We start from the raw sequence: 19,530 nt of genomic DNA, 5'->3' as shown, positions 1-19,530 counted from the left end.
CTCGGGAGGCGGGGCCTGAGTGGCGGCCCCGCCCCCTGCTCCCCGCCGCCCGCCGCGGCGGCCCGCAGAGGCGAGGCGAGGCGGCGCGGCGCGGGCTGCCATGGCGCCGCGGCGGGGGGCCGGGCGCGGCGCCGCTGCCGCTGAGCGGGGCTGGTACCTGTCCGCCCGCGACGAGGAGGAGGAGGAGGCGGACGAGGAGGCGGACGCGGAGTCCGCCCCGCTGCTACCGCCGCCGCCGGGCAGCGTGCGTGTGAGGGGGCGGCGGGGGGGCGCGGCCCCAGGGCAGCGGCCCGGGGGCTGCGGGGGGCGGCGGCGGCGCCCGGCTCTGCCTCGGCGCGGGGCGGGCAGCGGGGCTCGGCGCTGCTGGCCGGCGGAGCCGGGCTTGGCCCCGGCGCCTTTCACCCCGCGGCCGCTGAAGCCGCGGGCGGCCGTTATCGCCTGTGGGGAGCGCGCGGGGCGCGGGGCTCCTTCAACCGCCGCGTCGCGCCCCGGTGCCGCCGCGTGGGGAGGCGGTGACCGGCCGCAGGTCCCTGGTGCCTCACACGGCCCGGGCAGGGCTTGCGAGGGCTGAGGGTGGGAAAGGAGGGTTCCTGCCTCGGCTTAGGGGAAAACAAGCCTAGCTGGCTTTTGCCCCCGTGGGTTTCCTCCCGGGAAGGACCGGGGCGCCTCTCGCGCTAACCGCGTGTCGTTTCGCCCTTCTTGCAGCATCCTCCGGATCGTGGTTCTTCCTTTGGTTTCTCGGTATTTAACTTAATGAATGCGATCATGGGAAGCGGGATACTCGGCTTATCCTATGCTATGGCCACCACAGGGATCATGGGTTTTAGGTAAGTTTGTGGTTTTGCCTGTGCTTATTTTTAAACTCAACTTGTAGTCGTAGGTGCAACAGAACTTAGGTACTGAGATTGCTGTGTGATAACTGAGGGAGAAATAAATAGCTCGTGTTTTTGGAGTTGTTGAATAAGAATTTTCCTTTTTGGCCACTCATTCAAATCTGGCCTAATGCAAGTACTGCCCAGACGCTGCCTCCAGTTGCCACATGGTGGCAATTTACTGGCCATTACTCCTAACAGATAGCACTTTTGTAATGTAAATATCTGTGTCCTTTAGTTCTAGAAATGGGCTTTCTGGAACAAGATGGTTACATGTTCGAAAACTGTGGGTCAGCTTGCACTTTGGCTGGTTGTACGTACCAACCTATGGATAAGAGGACCAAAGTATGCAGAACTGTCAATCTAACCATTTTCTAAGCATTAAGTTCACTTCATTAAAAGTAATACATATTTTCAAGTATTTATATGTGCATGTGTATATATGTATACACACACACACAAGAACTCCTATGTTTATGTCCTTGTAGTTCATATATCAGGTCCTTGCCCCACATAGTACGTGATACACTTTGCTGCAAATAAGAGCATAAGTGTTGGAACTTAGCAAGTGTCAGGAGGGTCAGGGACCGTATGAACCATAGTCAGCAGATATGAGCCATAAAATGAGGAAATCTTGTCTTGTGATAACTTATTTCTTGCAAAATAATCATTCTTAAAGACAGAAGTGCATCATACTTTAAAAATGACTTAAATCTTGTATTTTTAGTATCTTGCTGCTGATTGTTGCCAGCCTTGCTTCTTACTCTGTATTTCTCCTGCTCAGTATGTGCACTCAGACTGGTAAGTGAAAAGGATTTATCTAAGAGTGATCTGTAGAATATTTCTTCACCTGTATCACAAAGACATGACCCAGTACAATTATTACAATTAATAGCACCTTAACAAATTGCTAAATCTAATTCACTAATGTTGGAATATTTCAAATTTTTCATGAATGTTATTTGACATAAAAATATGTTTTTGAAACTCCTTATGAAAAGTAAATGCCAAACTGACTGGTTTCTAGGTTTCTACTTTTATTTTTCTCAAAGTGCCTCTCATTTTTTCAAGATGGAAGATCCTGTATTTCCTTAGCAAAAACTATTTTAGTGCTAGTTGGACCCCACTGCTTTAGTGTGTACTTATCTGCATAGGTAGTCTTACTGCTGCTTTCAGCAAAGGATTAAGCGCAATAAAACAGCAGACTTGTATTCTGCTTGTGATACATATTTGTTCAATATGTGAAATGGATACCTTTCGATTTTGGTAGTCATATTGGCTTATTGTAATTCCCATGGCACTTTACAGATGCATTTCCTTGCAGCATTTTTGATATTGGATGAGAAGTCCTATTGCAGTCCTTAGTTTAAAATTACACTGCTTTGGGAATGTTCAAAAAGTAGATTCTAAAATATGAAACCTAATCTGCTGCTAATGTTTTAATTCTTGCTTCTTTAAATTGTTAGTGAAACAACTGGCTGGTTCCTTCTAGTATATAAAGATCATGCTATAGCAGGAAGTCTCCATCTCTTTCAGTCACCTGATTATTGTTTCCATCTCCTTTTTTCCTCTCTTTTCAAAGGTGGTGGGAGAAAGCTTCCGTTTCTTTCCTTATTGGCTTTGTTTTCTGTAGCTAGCTTTGGTCTCTCAGATGATTGCTTCCTGATTCTTCTCAGATCTGCTGCTCCTGTCTTCACCTGTTGAATGATCTTCTTCATACATGCTAAAAAAAAAAAACCTTCAGAGGTAGGGTTACTTTTATGTATGATATTGTTGGCTGCTTGATGAGTTGGAACTAGTCTTTGGTAATTTCTTTTTCCTCTTGGAGCTCTGCTTATTAGAAAGGAATCATGACCTGAAATAAATAGCTAGAGAAATGGAAGAAGCAAAAAAGGGCGAGCTCGAGGTTTTATTTTTATTTTTTAAATGATCTTTGTGTATCTCATCTGAGGCTTAAAAGTACTGTATCCTGTAGGGATTAGGTGATATTTTGTTGTTTTCTGTTAAAATAATGATTAACTCCTTGTAAAAGAACTACCGGGGAAAGGGCAAAGGAGAGGGAAAATTATGAAGACAAGCTTTTTGAAGAAAGAAAATTTTCCATGTTACAAACTTAAAGACCTAAGATATAAAAATGGTTTAACTCCTCAATTATTGTCCAAAGGTGACATTCCACTTCAGGAAAGCATTTTTGAATGGACACCTTTAAAAGCAAGGAATACCGCTGAAATAACAGGATGAATTATTTCTCCTGTCTGAAACTAGCACTTATAGTTAAAAATTAGTAATCAGCTAATGTTGACAGAATCATATTAGCACTAGAGCTATGTCTAGATGTATCTGCTGGATTTAAATTTATGGCCTTCTGTGGTTTTGTTTTTTTTTTTTAATGATCTCTGTCAAATTATATTTGCTATAACTCTTGTAAACTATTAAAATAATTCCGTGTTAGATAGCATTCCAGGTTTTTCCTTGGGACATTAAGTCTTAAAAAGTGAGAAATATGACCTGTTGTGCATTTACAAGATAAAACCTGTTTAACTGCTTGTGTAAAATGCCTTCCAGAGTAGATAATTAAACAATTTTCTTCTTTATAGAATATACATACAGTTGTGAACAATACTATGAGCTTAATCCACAGTAAGGAATTGGAAAGAAATTTTAGTTGTTTAATGTTGAAGAATGAATTTAAAAAAATTTAAAGGGTGGGGAAAAAACCTTTGGAAGTGTTTGTAAATTTATTCATTCAAGTATTCAAATCATAAAAAGTAATCCTGGGAAAAAACTGGCCTGTAAAATACACTTATGAAAAAGAAGCTTTAATAATAATTCTGTTTTAATTGGAGACCAAGGTTTATTAAGCGCAGATATCTTTGTTGTAGTGCTTAAAAAAAAAAAAAAGTATTTTCAGTTTTTTAATGATATAGCTGTAGAGCAACTTTGACAAAATCAAATGGTTTGTGTCGATCAAAAGGCTTAGCAAATAAAAACTGCAATGTGTCAGGAGTTGTATTTGGATTAGTTCACGCAGTGTTTTTTCCCGATGTTAATTCAGTACTACATATCTTGTTTTAGGGTTTGGACTGACAAAAGCTAAGTTCATTCTGTAGAGTACAGGAACTGAGATTTTAAGTGGGAAGTACTTCAAAGTTATGTGGCTTTATTTATTTTTTATTTTTTATTTTATGAGTATTGCTAGTGCTGTACTTGTTGATTTTGCTTTGGATTTAAGTAGGTAACTTCCACTCAGCATTAAGAACACAGTAGAAATCAAGCCAGTCTGGCAGAACACGTTTGTCTCTATATCAACCATGCTTAATATCTTGCTCTATATAATCTTGCAAAGTACAAAAATAGGTGTGATTAGGTATTAAGGCTTCCTCAGTGTTCATGGACTGAACTGATTACAAAAGTAGCGTTACCACAGAACATATACTCCTAAGGTTTCGTATTGCTGTTTTGGGATTCTGTGAAAATTTTGTTGTTTTTATTGATAGTTCCTGGTATGTTTGTTGTGTATTGTTCCCGTGTGGTAAAAGCAGCACTACCCTAAATGCACTAAGTTTCACTGGTCTTAAATGTTATTGAGGATGGCCTTCTAAAATAGTCAGTCTTTCTCATAATCGATTGCTTTATAAACATAATTCTAAGAGAAGTACACGGTAAAATCCAGTAAGACATATTGCTTTTTTAATTATATCTGTATATAACTTGCATCAGTGTAACAGCAGATGTAAGATTATTCCATGTTTATGCTGAAAGCTGACTCTGGCCCGTTTAATTTTGTCATTTCATTTATTTTGTCATGGCATATTGGTGTTGGTGGTAGAGAGGAATGTGAAACGCTGCCCTTGACAAAGTCGTATGAGAAGATGAATGGAGTTTTCTTCTATTTCTCTGGCACATTGATCTGATTGTGTGCAGAACTCCCGTGAAATAAAATGGCCTGAGCTTGGGCGCTTGGCAGTCTGAGGCTCCAGCCCTGTCATCTGATCTACGCGAATTGACTGTGTCTCCCATGTCTTGTTTCATTTACTTCAGCGGGACTTCACTCAGGTGTAAAGGTCTGCCCTGAGCCGCTCAGATTGCAGGGCTGGGCCCTAAATTAAGAAGTGACGGGAGTAGAAACAGTAATGTACTAAGTAGACGTGAAGACGGGAGAGCAAGTGTTATGACGGTAAAATTACGTGGTTTTGAGATTAATTTTACCCTCTGAGGTATTCACAACTGTGGAGCATTTTAATATAGACTGAGAAAGGGAGTGATATTTCTCAGAAAACTTTCATCTTTTTGATATCCCTTGAGCTTCTAATAACAAAGCAGAGAGCACCAATGCAAGACTTTAATGACTTCCCTTTCTGAGAAGGGATTGTTTTGAGTTACCAGCAATATTAGAAGTGAGTTTCAGCTAAAGCTCAACAAAAGCGTATGGGAAACCACAGACTATTTTAATGTGGTTATGTAAGTCAGGTGCAGTTTTGTTTTGTTTTGGGGTGTTTTTTCTTCTTCCCCCCTTTTTTTTATATATATATATATATAAAAAATATGTATAAATATATATAAAAACAGATCTCAGCCAAGGAAGGTGCTTACCTTCAGTTCTCCTGGAAATTAGTAGTGTTGAGTTTTTTAAAACCTGGCAAGGTTGGATTGAAGTTTATATTCATAGAAAGATGAATATATTGTTTTCTTCATTTTTTTTTTTTTAAAAGTGTACACTTTTAACAAAATATGGGAATAGTTTTCACTTAATTGGTGAGGCTAATTCTGAAATTGTTCATCTATAGTATTATTTGAAAAAATCTCTGGGAGAAGGCAATTTTCCATCAAAGTGGTGTGGGTTTTTTTTTTTTTTAATACTTTCATTTTTAATATTATAGTAATTTGAATTTCTGGAGAATCTGTGGATAATTGAGCATACATAGCTGTATTTTGTAGCAGGAGTACAGGTGCATATCAAAACTATCTCATAAATGGAAAATGTTATAAAATATATTTTTAATTCTCTCCTAAGTTGTTTGCATTAAAAAAAGGTAAAACTAGAGATTTTAAGGGAATGTGAAGCTTCAAATATTTTAGCTTTTTTTTTTTCTAACTAACAGCTGTTACTTCTTATGAAGACCTTGGCCTCTTTGCATTTGGATCACCTGGGAAGGTAAGCATTTTGTTTTTACCTGTATATTTTTCTTCTTGGTCTTAGCTGTTTACCAGAAGTGTAGTATGTTTCTTGCATACTAAAGATATACAAACAAAATATTTGCAAAGCTCTAATAAAATAAAAAATCCATGACTTCCTGAAAACAGTTTGCTGCTGCTTTTCAGTTAATGCATTTGGTCTGTAGAAGTCGAAACTTTAGGTAACCGTAAAATAGACTTAGTTAAATGCGAGAGTGCTTCATTGTCAGTGTGTTCATTTCTTTAACTGCGTTTAGGACTGTATGCTGTTTGGAATTACTGTCAAGTCAGCTCAGCAATCCCTTTCAGATTTGTTACAGTCCCATTGTATCACTTCTGTAAACTGTTAAGAGACACTTAAGTGATTCACTTTTGGTGTTTTAGCACTTAATAGAGATCTAAGATAAGTGTTTACCTTTCATCTAGTTTCTACAACGTAAATAAATAGGATTACGTTTAAGGCACGTTGATTTAATAAAAAATTGGGTGAACGTTTCATTGAAAGGAAATCATGAACTTTTTTGGTATAGGAGTAATCAACATACAACATACGAGTTGTGCACTGAATCTATGTTGAATCTATGTTTCCTAATAGTGTAATACAAGGTACATAGAGACTACTAATAGTGATAGAGAATGTTACACGTTTGATATTACGACTAATACACTCTGTGTTTTAAGTTAAATGATTTTAAAAGCAGGTTTTACCGTGTAGAAGTGCAATTTTAATGGCTTACTGTTAATTTTTTTCTCGAGTTCTGCTTAACGGACTAGTCTGATTCTTTTCTGTTAATGTAAGTGGGGAATTAAATCTGAGCAATTAGGTGTATATAAGACTTCCATTAGCATTAATAAGCAGATAATGAGTGTAGTCTGTGAGGATCAATATTTATTGATCAAAGTTAAGATGTGATCAACCTCAAGAGTTAATAAATCTTCATATTAGCAAAGTATGAAATAAAATTACTTTTTAGAGTAGGTCTTCTGTACACATTAACCACAAGCCATTAGAGACACAAATCATAGAAATCTAGAGCTTAAAGAGGTATTACAAAGTGACCCTAGACTGCCTCTGCTCTGAAGCAGGACTAAACATACATAAACCATTCTTGGCAGATGTTTGTCTAATCTGTTATTTAAAAGCTTCAGTGAAGGAGATTTCACAATTTCACTATGTATTCAACATCGGTAATTATTTATTCTTCCTAGTATACTTTTTCATAGTATTTAATTTAAATCATCTGTGCTAAAAATCAGTCTGGTCTTCTGTTTTCGGTGTGTATGGAGGGCAGCAATCACTGGAATATATATGTTTGGGAATCTGTTATTTTGATTAAATAGTAAACCAAATTCACCAAGCTTTCCTGATGAGCTCATGTTCTTTAGACCACTTATGTTTGTCTTTTGAAGCGTCCTTGATGTTTGTAATCTTTCTTAAAACTTGCCTGCAAAATTGAATACAGTATGCTGTCTGAGGACTTGCAAGTGCCAACAAATAGAGTTATTACCTATATTTTAAATGGAACATGCCTGTTACTACATCCCAAAACAAGATTTGCCATTTCTGTGGCTGCTTCATGCTACTGATTGTTATCTCAGATGATTTTCTCTATATGTAATCTAATAACTGTAGTCATACATGTGTTTTCTACTTCTGGAATGCATTGCTTTTAACTGACCGTGTTTGATTTTTGGACTTCCTAGTTTATTGCAGTCGTATGCAGTTCTAATCTTGGCCTTGAACCCTCTTCAGCTTTGTCAGCCACTGATTTTTTTTTTTTTTGGTTTAAGTAATACTCTTCTCATCCAAGTCATTTGCTAATAATACAACAGACCCCTGTAGGATCTTGCTCAAACTGGCATCCTAGGTTGACAGTAAACTGCTAGGGATCTCTCTTGAAGTAGAGTAGTTATTCAACCTTATGCTCATTTCATGTCAAAAATAATTCTGTGAATTATGAAAATGGACCTCTTCTGCTGTTAGAAGACCAGTGGTTCTCCTTTTCCGAAGGCGTGAAGCAATTGTTTCCATCTATGGCAAATGACAAGATAGCTTTTTTTTTTCTTTCCCTTGTGGGGGGGGCGGGAAAAAAAAAACTTGTGACTTTGAGCTGACTTTTAATTCATTTCAATCTGATATTGTCTTAATGGTTTAACAGTTATTTTCTAGTTGACCAATTGAAAAATTGGCAACTGTACTTTCAGATTTTATTTGAAAGTGTATGTTTATTTTTCTCCTCCTAACTATAGCTTAATTTTTTACCAAGGTGGCTTATTGTAGCGTGCATGTAGGAGGGTCCTGCTAGAGAAAGGAGAATAGAGAGTAAAAAGAGTAACTGCTATTCTAGATGATGAACAGAAAATAAAACAGAGGGAATACGTTAGACCCTTGACTTGTAAGGGTTCTTTAGTTGAAAGTCAACAATTCTTTGGATTCAGACAAACATTCAGTGGCCTGTGATCATTTCTACTTCCGTGTCAGTCTACTTTGAACAATTACAAATACTAACAAAAAAAAATTGTCTAGCTAGCATATAAGCTTAGAAGAGTAATAGCATTCATGATAGTTAAAAATACTCAGTTTTTTTGGAGTGAGGAAATACCTTGTGCAAATCTCTGCTGTCTGATTGCTTCTTCCAAGGTGAATGATTGTTTTCATTTGTACTCGCCTGGCATCAATTAGAATGCACTTACATGTTTTCAATGATTTAAAACCTAGTCTTTTGCAGAACAGGCTTCACGGTGTGGCTACTCTTGTCTGTCATCTCAGAATGAAAAGGCAGTATTTTGAGGGAGACTTTTTGGTTTTATATTCATTTTAGATTGCATTGCATTATTTTCCCTGTGTACATTAAAGAGAAGACGCCCTTCCTTTCAATACCAGTTATCACTTCTGCATCTGGTCTGTTTAAGAAGATACATGTGTGTTTTATGACTGCTATAGACATACGATTTTAGTTATCCTTACCCTTTCTAAAGAAATTAATTCTTTTATAGGTTCTTGTTGCAACTACAATAATTATCCAGAATATTGGAGGTAAGAAACTTCACTAACTCAATTTTAACTCTGAGCTGAGTACAATCTCCACAGTCTGCAAAACTCTGCAAACACCAGAGGCAATAACTACATGACAGTGTTCTTAAGACTTGATTAAAAGGACAGGGAATTTAACAGGCTTATGTGACTGTGCTCAGCTGAAGTGCTACAGTCATGAGGTAGATGGGAGACCTGTGTGAGGGTGGGTTGTATGCCTGGTGCTGCATCAGGTGATGTGGAGCACATCCATATTTTAGCTGGCATTGCTAATTGGAAGGGGCTGAGGAAGCATAATCTCCGCTGTTCTGTTTCCTTCCTGCTTTTCTGTATGTGTACATCTAGTAGATACATTTTATCATGCCCTATGTTTTGTTTTTTTCCCTTTGGAACTTGCGTGTGCGTTTTAGTGTTGTGTAACAACTGCATGTCTACTTAGCCGTGAAATTCTGACTGTGCTATATAAATGGTAGTTTCCCCTTTTTCTTAGTTAAATACCTTATTGTTTTTGTGGAGTTTTTGTTTGGTTTGTTGACTTTCATTGTGCGGACCAATGATCTATGTTGTCATGTGTTGGACTGTCCAGTTATATTGTTTTGTTTTCCTTGGTGCGCAACATAGTAAAATAATACTAGCTGTCTTTGCATTAAAATAATCACTTAAGTATTTAAATTCCTATTCAGATATGTTCCCATACTTGTCATGTATTGAGTAGCAGTCCCCTTAGAAATATAGGAGTGTCAAAAAGAAGACAGCATTTAACAGAACGATTTTTAGTTTCTTTGGCTACTTCCTTTAAATGTTTTGGATTCTTTCTTTTAGATGAGGAGAGGGGAGAGGAGAGGGAAAGAAAAAAGAAAGGTGAAGATATGTATGTTCATTGACAATGACAGTGAACAGCATTCCAGTTCTGCTGTTCTCTGCTTTAGAATTTAGACTATAAAGTCCAGGCAATTCGATGATTCTTGCTGTTTGTCACTATATATGGACGTAGAACTAGCTCAAGTAACTGCTTTTTTGATAAAACTAGTATCCTGCCACGTATTAAAGCTCCAGTAATAAAGACTGCTTAATTTAAATGACTATAAAAACCTGAATGTTAATTTCAGGCAGGAGTGAGCATATTAATTCCAAGGTTAAGGATTATTTATTCATACAGGTTTTAGAGGATGTTCTGTAGGAATGAACAAATTTTTTAATTTCCTTTCCCGTTTGAGGGAACCTCTAAATAAACAGTGCTAGACAAGGAAGGGATACACAGTACAGGTTTTTGAGACTCTGGGATCCTATACAAGATTCTGTGGTCGAAGGAAATAGGACTCTCATTTCTTCCCCATAGCAGTTCATAACCTTCCCTGTGTGTCATTTTGAATAAAATTCATCTCAGTAATTCTAGAGGCCCAAACTATTGCATGCTGGATATTATCAAACTGCTTATTCCGTCTTATGCAGTATACTTCTCTGCCAGCAACCTGGGCCTGCTTTGCCAACCAGTGGTTTTCCGTTCAGGTAGTTAATTCAAGAAGTCATTTTTGCAAGTTGAAACTTTTCTTTCAAATATTTTTAGGTGCCCTTATTTTGATGGAAGCTTTCAAATCTTTCAGTTTTGGTTCTTCTCATTCCAATGTCAATATCTTTCATGTAAGAGAACAGTAGTGTTTCATAGACCTTGTACATTCGTTTGTTTACAAAGATCACTCAGTTTCAAATGCATTGAAAAGAGAAATAAGACTCTTCTCTGAACCAGTTGGTGCTGCTAAACCAAAACAAGCCCTACGCTGTCAGGCGGGGTGATCTGTGAAAACAGGAGTTGCAAGTGCAGCCTTCTTGGCACCTTCCTCCGTACAGAAGATGTATTGTGCTATCATTGCAAGGAACTGTCACGGCTTCTGTTTAGTATTTAGATTTCTTGGGAACAGAGCTCCCAGCTGTGTTGTTTCTCTCCTTAACAACTGCCTTTTGCACTTTGGCAGAGTGCTGTGATGCTGCAATCCAAGTTAGCAGAGCAGCATTGTGGCAGGAGCCATCCATGAAGATGACTTTACTGCAATCTAACAGGCTCTTAAAACAGGAGGGATCAAGAGCCCTCTCTTCATCTCTCATCCAGCCTTGACTCTTGAAGAAATGTGTAGAACAAAGGGAACTTTCTTGTCTTTCTGGCTCTTCCTATGGATTTTAAATGGGAAAGGTGAAATTTTGTCATGAATGGAAGCCATGCTGGAATTAGGTGTAAAACTGGTTCTGCCCTTTCTCTTTAGCGCGCTTAGATGTTCCCCTCTTTTTGTTTTCAAGTCCGTTTGAAGGAACCGGCAGTGCTGTTCCTGTTGGGCAGACTTCCAGACCTTGTCAACGTCTTTAATTTCAAAGTAAAGCTAAAAATAAAATTGTTTTCTGTTACCTCCTCCATCATCGGACCTGGGTACATTGCATCATATGGTGTCTTATTTCAAAAGTGATTGAAGAGGATGGGATAATGAATGATGGTTTGTGATTAAAATAAGCAGCTTTACTAGAGTTGTTGTCACTATTAGCATCTAGTCAAGGCTTTTTTAAAGTCTAGTTTGAATCATTTCTAAAAATAATTAAAGTACGGAAGTGATTTACATTCATTTCTGGTGGAGGGAGCTTTTTGTAATAATTTTTAATATAATTATGCTTTCATTTCTATCATAATTTGTCATCTTTGTTTTTTAAAAAGAAAAAAATTAAAGTGCAAATTTGAGTTTGACACCCTAATTAACAACACTGACTGATTTGTGTAGATAGGGGAGTTGATTTTACTAAGAGAAGGATACCCAAAGAAAAAAAACTTTGATTTCTGTACAGCTACAGGAAAGGGCTAGTTCGTGGAATTTGGAATGAGTCTTAAAATACCTCTGTTCTTTATAAATGAGGCTTAAGAGTTTTTTGAGAAAATCACATCCTGACTACATTGCTTGGAATTTTAATCTGTATCTCTGACATGATTACTCAACTTCCATGCAGATTTTTAATTTTCTGTTGGAAGACTGTGTTATGTTCAACCAAATAACACCAATCAAGTACCAAAATCCATTTAAATATCATGGGTTAACTGAATTTACATCAAGATAATATATTTAGATATTGCAAAATTAATGCAAATTAAGGTCATCTAAAAATACTATGATTTAAAGATTCTAAGCTACAAATTTGTACAAATTCTGTAGAGTGATTAAATATTGAAAATGAAGCTATGAAAATGTATACCTAGCTTTCCTTGTGTCAGTATGTATTTGTTCTTGCAATATAGGTGTGTGTTAAATCAAGACGTTGAATGGGATGGCCAAAATTAAATGTTCTACTTGTCAGTATTTAGGCCCGATCCAGCAGCCCTTTAAACAGCTAGTAGGTAGTTATTTAGTAATTGGTTATGTGAACTGCCTTTCTCTTGTAAGAGTTGGTTAGTGTGACTATGGGGTTGCAAATTGGACACCAAAAGGGAAACTCCCCAAGTGGGTGGTACCAGACCACAATTTTGTTCGTCCGCTCCTGCCATCCCTTTCCTTTCACCCCAGGTCCATAAGCGGGATAACCTTGCAAGCGTCCGTTTCTTGCCTGCCATGCAGAAGATGATCTCGAAGGATTTCTGATCTTCTCACGTGCCTCCTAAAATTGGAGAGGGCCCTTGGTGAAGTTGTGTGTCTGCAGGCATAGAAGGAGCAGGGGAGGCTGCCATGAAAAACAGAGTTACATGGCTCTACGCGCTCTTTTATGTAATCCTTCCCAGGAGCAACTCGAATTGGACAGAGTCCCCGCTATTGTTTGGATAGCGTTGTGCTTCTAGGAAGTGATGGATGAGGCACCGTGGGCCAAGCCATGGCTCTGCCTCTTGTAGCCCTTCCCCCTCCCGCAGTCAGGGAAGTTCTGCAAGGGTTGCGGATACTTTCCGAAGGAGGGGAAAGAAGCCGAGAATTTCTCCTCCTGGAATTGTCCTCTCTGCTCATCTGACTGAAAATGAGGGTGATCTGCACCAGTGTATCTGAGAGTCGGTAGGAATCTCAAAACATATGTAACAAAGTTGGAGAAAGAATTATTTTAGCAAGGCTTGTGGAAAATGGAGACAAACACAATAAAGTATTGCACAAGAGCAGCTCACAATCTAGTGCCAACACTAACAAATCTTCAGCTTTGAGGTCTAGCAGGAAGTATGTGGAGAGTTTTACAGCATACTTCTCCAGGCTGGAGACTGGTCTTAGCTGAAGGTCATGGCTGGAGGGAGATAGGACTGGCCACAGAGGGCCTGGTAGTTTTAATGTACAGAAAGATGAATTGAAACTGCTGAGAACATGAATTTAATTATTTAAAATTTATTAGCAGTGGGATTAAGTGCAAAGGTAGAACATGCGGTACAGCTGTATATCATAGGTGGTCTCTGCAAGGAGTTCTTGCAGTAGTCTTTCTCTTTTGCAGTTTTTTTTTCAAGCAGGCTGGGATACACACAGGAATTCCCTTGTTAGATATCCCAGGAGCAACTTGCCTGTCTTGGCTTGTGTCCGAAAGACCGGCGCAGTCTCTCTGCAGCCTCACTAAGCTTGCCAGATATCTATCAAAGTAATATCTTTATTTTACAAAGAACTGTGAACTTTCTAATACCAATACAGTTAAATTATGTATAATTTCTGTAACTGTTGCTCCCAGATTTTGTTTCAGTATGCTGCAATTAACATGTGCTCGGAAGGGTACAAAACTTTCTTCTTTGCAACTGTAAGAGAGGGAGGGGTTGTTCTGTATGCCTCGAACAGTTTTATGCTCAAGCTATCGAGGCGGCCCGAATGCTGTGGGGAGCGAATAGATGTTCTTGAATGAGCTGTGAGAGGAGATTCAGTTCTCTTCAGCGGCATTTTATCGCTTTTTTTTTTCTTCTTCTTCTATTCTGGTAGTTCACATTTGGCACGTTTTCCAAAGTAAATCAAGAAGTGTAACCACTGGAAATATTATATATGTGCATATATGTGTGTTTGTGTGTGTGTATATTTAATTCATAAGTACATTTATATATATTTATATCTCTGTGTTGCGGGGGCGGGCGGGGGGGAGCGGGGCGGAGCGGAGCGGGCGCAGCCGTGCGCTCGCAGCGCCACCTGGTGGCCGCGCCGGGCGCCCCTGGCCCTGCCGGGGCCGGGCCGGCTTCTAACCTTCGGGTTTCTTTTCTTTATTACTATTATTTATTTATTTTTTATGAGCTTCATAACGACATCTGTAATCTCCAAATCTGGGTACGTGGGTATATGTCTGCTCTCTGTGTGTCTGCACTCACAGATGCTGTGTATGTACTAACAAGCTCCTTTTATATATATATATATATTTTTTTTTCTTTTTCTTATGCCTTAGCAAATACCTTTTCTATTATCTAGTTAATTAGGCATTTTTACTTTGCAAATGACTCTTTAAATTGTCTTCAGAGTTCTCTACTTAATTCTGAATACTGAATACTTCAAAAAGTATTTGCAAAGCTTGTCTCAAATTTGAACGTAGCATGTATTTTGAGAGAACGGAGAGGGGAATACCTGTCTCTAATCACAACGCAGTACTCTACAAACTTTGGAAATAAATGAATGGTGCAGATCATGGAAGAATAAAACATTGTACTTTATATGCTGATAACTGTATGCTTAATCCCTTAAGAAATTACTGAGCTTCCACTAAGTACAGAAGATCTAATCTTGTTTTCAAGCAAACTTGAATGTTTGTTTTCATAATGCAGTTTGCTTTTGACCTGAAAGCCTAATTATCCTTACTGTTTTAAAGTGAGGATTTCCAGTGCAGAGCTGCCTCAATTAAGGGCAGGTTTGTCAGCTCCCATGCTAATTTAACAACTGATGACCAATGATGTTGTGTTTTTGTACTGCAATGAATGGTTTTTGGAAAGGTTTGATACTGTAAAGAATATTAAGCCTGCTTTAAAAAAAAACAACAAAAAACCCCCCTACAGATATTCTTCAGAATAGAATATATTAAGAGCTATGTGGGTAACATTTCAATAATACTGGCATAACTTGTGCAAATACAATTATACTAATGAAGTTTTACTAAAATAAATCTGCTACCTGTGTGTCCCCTGTGGAATAAGAATTGTTTTTTTGTTTGTTTTGGGCTTTTTTTTAGCTTAACATAGATAAGTTCCAGAATAATTCAGGTAAAAGCTAAACTTAAAAGGGAGGGGAAAGAAAGGGAGAGGAAATTCATCAGGATGAGTGTCTATTAAGTGAAAAATAGCCAAGAAGTTGACAACCTATTTATATTGTCCTAACTTCCCCATCTGAACATGCATTACATCTCCTCACACACTCCAGTCTGCATGTGTAAAAGAAAGACCTCAAATCTTGTCAATTTTTAAGCTTCTGGTAAGAGGAAATATAAAACCAATACCTCAAGTGATTGAGGGAGTCCTTAAAATTGTGTGTGGTGGATTCATTACAAAATGAAAACAAATGAACATGGCTCTTAAGGGCGTACGATGTGAGGGCCAAAATAGTTGATGGTTTTCAGTGGCATCCATGCATCATTCCTGATGTTTTTGCAGTTTTGAATTACTTACTAGGAGCTAGATGAGATACTAAAATGCTTCCCATCTTTCTATTCCAGTCTAATTTCTTGGCAGAAAAAATGAGCTTGCCAAAAATCCAATATTCCACTCCCTAGTTTTACTTTCATTTTTGAAATCCTTCCCTGCTTTTGTTTTTCACTTTGTCACATTCCTTGGATCAGGACAGATTCAAGTTTAAACTACCTCCATACCAACAGAGAGACATAAGCCCAAATGGATTTGTCACTTAAGTTGCTATGAAAGTTTCATTTCAATTCAGCTGGAGCGTGCAGGTATCAGTAGTGTTTATTCTAGTACTATTTCTATCTTTTAGCATCTAATCTTTTCAGTGTTTTGGGGAAAATGGGGATCTTATTGACTGGATTCTTCTATTGAGGATAAGAGTTGTAAATATTTTCATTTGTCTCAATTATCCGTAGATATTTATGAGGAATTTTTCTTTCTTATCTGGTATACCCCACAGCCACGCACCAAGACGAGACTGTCTGCTTGTCCCAACTCCCAAGTCAGCATCCCTCTTCTTCAAGTAGAAGTTGAAGAGCCAATGTAGGTGGATTCATACAGCCTGTTTTTCCCGCCTGCCCCCCACCTTCTCCTATGTGGAGCTTGGAGGGCAGCTTGATTCCACTTTTGCACACTGCTTGATAATGCAAGGCATCTTTAGCTGATCACATTAGATCAATATTAAGTTGTAGATCAGGAAAAACTGACCAGAACAACCAGATTCAATCCCTTTGATGAAATGATTTGAAGGGATTTATGACCAGCCATTTTCTAAGGAAAGAATAAATTGTATATGTTTAATTCATGTATAAACTTATGTTCTCTTGCATCATTGCTGTGGACTTTAGCAACTGCTCTTTTTTGTGTAGGATATTAAGGAAAATCTACACTTCTTGCTCTTGTAACCAAGAAGCCAGTCATGTATTTGATTTAAGACTGGGCTACCTCAAAAGATAGTGTTTTGGGGGCTATTTTAAAAACATAACCTTGGCTTCTCTTTTCTCTAGCAACTAATAGTTTTTCAAATATGGTTGCATATGGTCAGTGTCAAATAATATTATAGCACAACAGGGACATTCTGAATAATAGATGTATATTTATAATGAGTCATATCTGGTGGTGTCATAACAGGTTAAAATGTAATAATGAAAGTATAATACCAGTCCTCCATTTTATCATTTATGAAACTTTTTTTTTTTCTGTCAAACAGCCAATATCAACTTTTCAGAACATGGTAAAGTGGTCTGTGTTTTAAGAATGTAATTCCTTGCTGCTTTCAAGACAGTGGTGAGCCTATTGAATAATTAAGTAATAACATTGTTTTGATTTCTGCTGAATACTGTTTTATGGCATTTCTGGGACTAGGGCTATTAAGTTCAGATCTGCGTAGTTCTTCATCAAGCAGTTCTTAGTACTTACTGAAACTTATTTTAAAATAACATTAAATAAGCAAGGTCAGGACTTAAAAATTAGGAAATTCCCTTATTAAAGTTGCTCATGTAGTTGTAGTTCAGCACTTGCTGCATATGCATATTGCTAAAGCTTCAAATTATGTCATTCTATGTCATTTGTTCTGCAAGAAACCTGTCTCGTTCTGTGCTAAAGATAGGTGACTCATCGCAGAAGACAGCATGAAGAAAGCATTATTCTTCTTGTATTTAAGCAATGGGACTGGGATGAGCAGTGAGCTCTAATGTCTTACCTACTGTGTCTTGCTAGATGATGCTTCCCTGCTTTCTCGTACGAGATGCACATAAGGGGAGTGAACTCTGGCTGTAAAAGGAGCGTTACTTTTGACATCAGCTAATTTTTTTGAATGCTTGACATCTAAAGCTAAATGACCAGCCATTAATGTAACTTTTGTATGTTATAAAAGGTGCTTTAAAAGTTAGACATTAAAATGTTAAAATTATTTTCCAAATGATGGAGAAAGCTAATATTTCACAAATGTATAAATGAAGGCACAAGGTATACTTTTTGTTATGTTCACTTGTGTCACGGTTTAGCCTTGTGACTGTGTAAGCTCTTCCTTCCGTCATGCACTAAGACCTCTAAGGATAGCTGACAGTTTTTACAGTATAACTTGGCATGCCTTTGGTCACGCCAGGCATCAAGGAAGCTCTATGAAACTTCTTATTTGGAGCCACAGACGTGCTCTCTGTCATACTGTGTGCGCTTATTTCTACTTGAGATAATAATCTTTTTGATTCTTGTGTCCATTTTCAAGACACTTCACTATTTTGGTTTCTACTTTAAAAAAACAAACGACATTCTTCACTCACTCTGTAATATTTTGCAGAGTCCTGCAATGGGTAATGTCTCTTGCTTCTTCCACGCTAAGTAAAACTGCAGGGAGCTGTTGTTTGTGAGGAGAAGTACAACTGCATTTGTAAATTGAAAAAAAGAAGCTGGGTTTGACTTCTTAAACTATGAATTTAGCACAAGTGTCCTGCACAGGTCTATGTGAGAAATTCATGCCTCTTCTAAGCATCAGGATATAAAGAAAAATACTGTATTTGTTATTCATTTTCTTCATCTTCTAGAATAAAAGGGAGAATGTAAACTGGAAAAAAAAAAATTGTACTATGTGAGGTTGTTTCCCATATGCACAGAGAAGGGAAGAAAGATGCATACAAATGTTTAGCATGTGCAAGTTTCTCGGTGCACGATTGGTTCCCTCCTTAGGAGTGGAATTCGGTGAAATTGGACTCCGCTCTTAAAAACAAAGAGTAAGCGCACAACAAAGGATAAGTGATCAAATGATTAGCCAGAGGCTAGTAGGAATGCTAGAGAGGAGTGACAGATTGCATATTAGGAGGAAATCTGATCTTGAAATTAATTTGAAGCTTTCTGCAGCTGAGGCTGCAAAAGAATAATTTTAAAATCTTTCTGAATGACATAAATATATGAAAATTCTGAACTGCATGTGTACAGAGAATTGCATAATGCAAGTAAGGAGGCTAACAGATGAATAAAGTTGAATTATACTATAGTGGAATTTTCCACTTTTTTCTCTCATTCTTTAATTGGCCTTTGCATTCATCCATAGCTTAGTGTGAGAAATTGTATTAATTTTTTTATTTAAATTCTGTTTATCTAGAAATATGCGTGCTGTAAGGATATGTATGAGTGAATGTACCTTCCCCTGTATGCAAATAGAGTAAAATCAGGGCACCCAATACATATCTTGCCAGGCATGAGCAACAGCTACATATGAACAGGGAAATATAGTTTAAGATTGGAAAAATTGGAGCTTTTAATTATAAAGAAGTGAATATTTCCTTATTTAGTGACCTAACAAATGTTTTTAATTTAACCTTGCTGTAGGTAGGTGTCACTTTGTATTAAAACAATTCACTTTCTTTATAGAGACCGCATTCCCTTTCTTCAAAATTTAACATTAAGTGCAGTAGTACTGCAGTGTCTGAGTCCACACATTTTTAAAGGCTCAAAATGTTCCATTAAAAAAAAAAAAAAATTACTCTTCAAACCAGCTTGTGGAAGTTTACTGCCCTACCTTATGAATGTTTTTTGCTGTTCTTTTAAAGAATTAGTAAATATAGAACAGTAAAAGTCTAAAGAATTAGTAAATACAGATGAATAAAGTAAAATTTGCATGCAACACATGAATTTTCTTCAAGCTTTAAATGTAACTGAACTTTTGTAGGGATATTACTAAAATTATTTGCTTCTAAAGGATGGAAATATAGTTTCATGTAGACTTTGGTATTCGTTGAAGCTGTTGTAAAGCTTGATGTTTAGAGTAATTCTCCACTGGTCTTTAAATCGTACATAAATATTTGCTGTTTATGTAAAGAAAAAAAAAAGACATGAACAGTATGTGAAGGTATCAGGTTAATATGAGTTGTAATTAAAAA

The 19,530-nt window shown here is 37.7% G+C and overlaps 1 protein-coding gene across 1 annotated transcript in view; it reads left to right on the top strand.

Moving 5' to 3' along the window:
• The first annotated feature begins 100 nt into the window (after window positions 1-100).
• SLC38A6 (solute carrier family 38 member 6) overlaps window positions 101-19,530 on the top strand; it is a 40,912-nt gene continuing 21,482 nt past the window's right edge. Inside the window, exons 1-5 of the mRNA XM_067295693.1 lie at window positions 101-244; window positions 706-827; window positions 1,600-1,673; window positions 5,975-6,027; window positions 9,045-9,084. Of these exons, the coding sequence (XP_067151794.1) occupies window positions 101-244; window positions 706-827; window positions 1,600-1,673; window positions 5,975-6,027; window positions 9,045-9,084 (433 nt within the window). The remainder of the gene's footprint in view (window positions 245-705; window positions 828-1,599; window positions 1,674-5,974; window positions 6,028-9,044; window positions 9,085-19,530) is intronic.

This window comes from Apteryx mantelli, chromosome 4, assembly GCF_036417845.1.
Source record: "Apteryx mantelli isolate bAptMan1 chromosome 4, bAptMan1.hap1, whole genome shotgun sequence".
In the NCBI taxonomy this organism is placed as follows: Eukaryota; Metazoa; Chordata; class Aves; order Apterygiformes; family Apterygidae; genus Apteryx; species Apteryx mantelli.
This window is presented reverse-complemented; position numbering and strand designations above follow the sequence as displayed.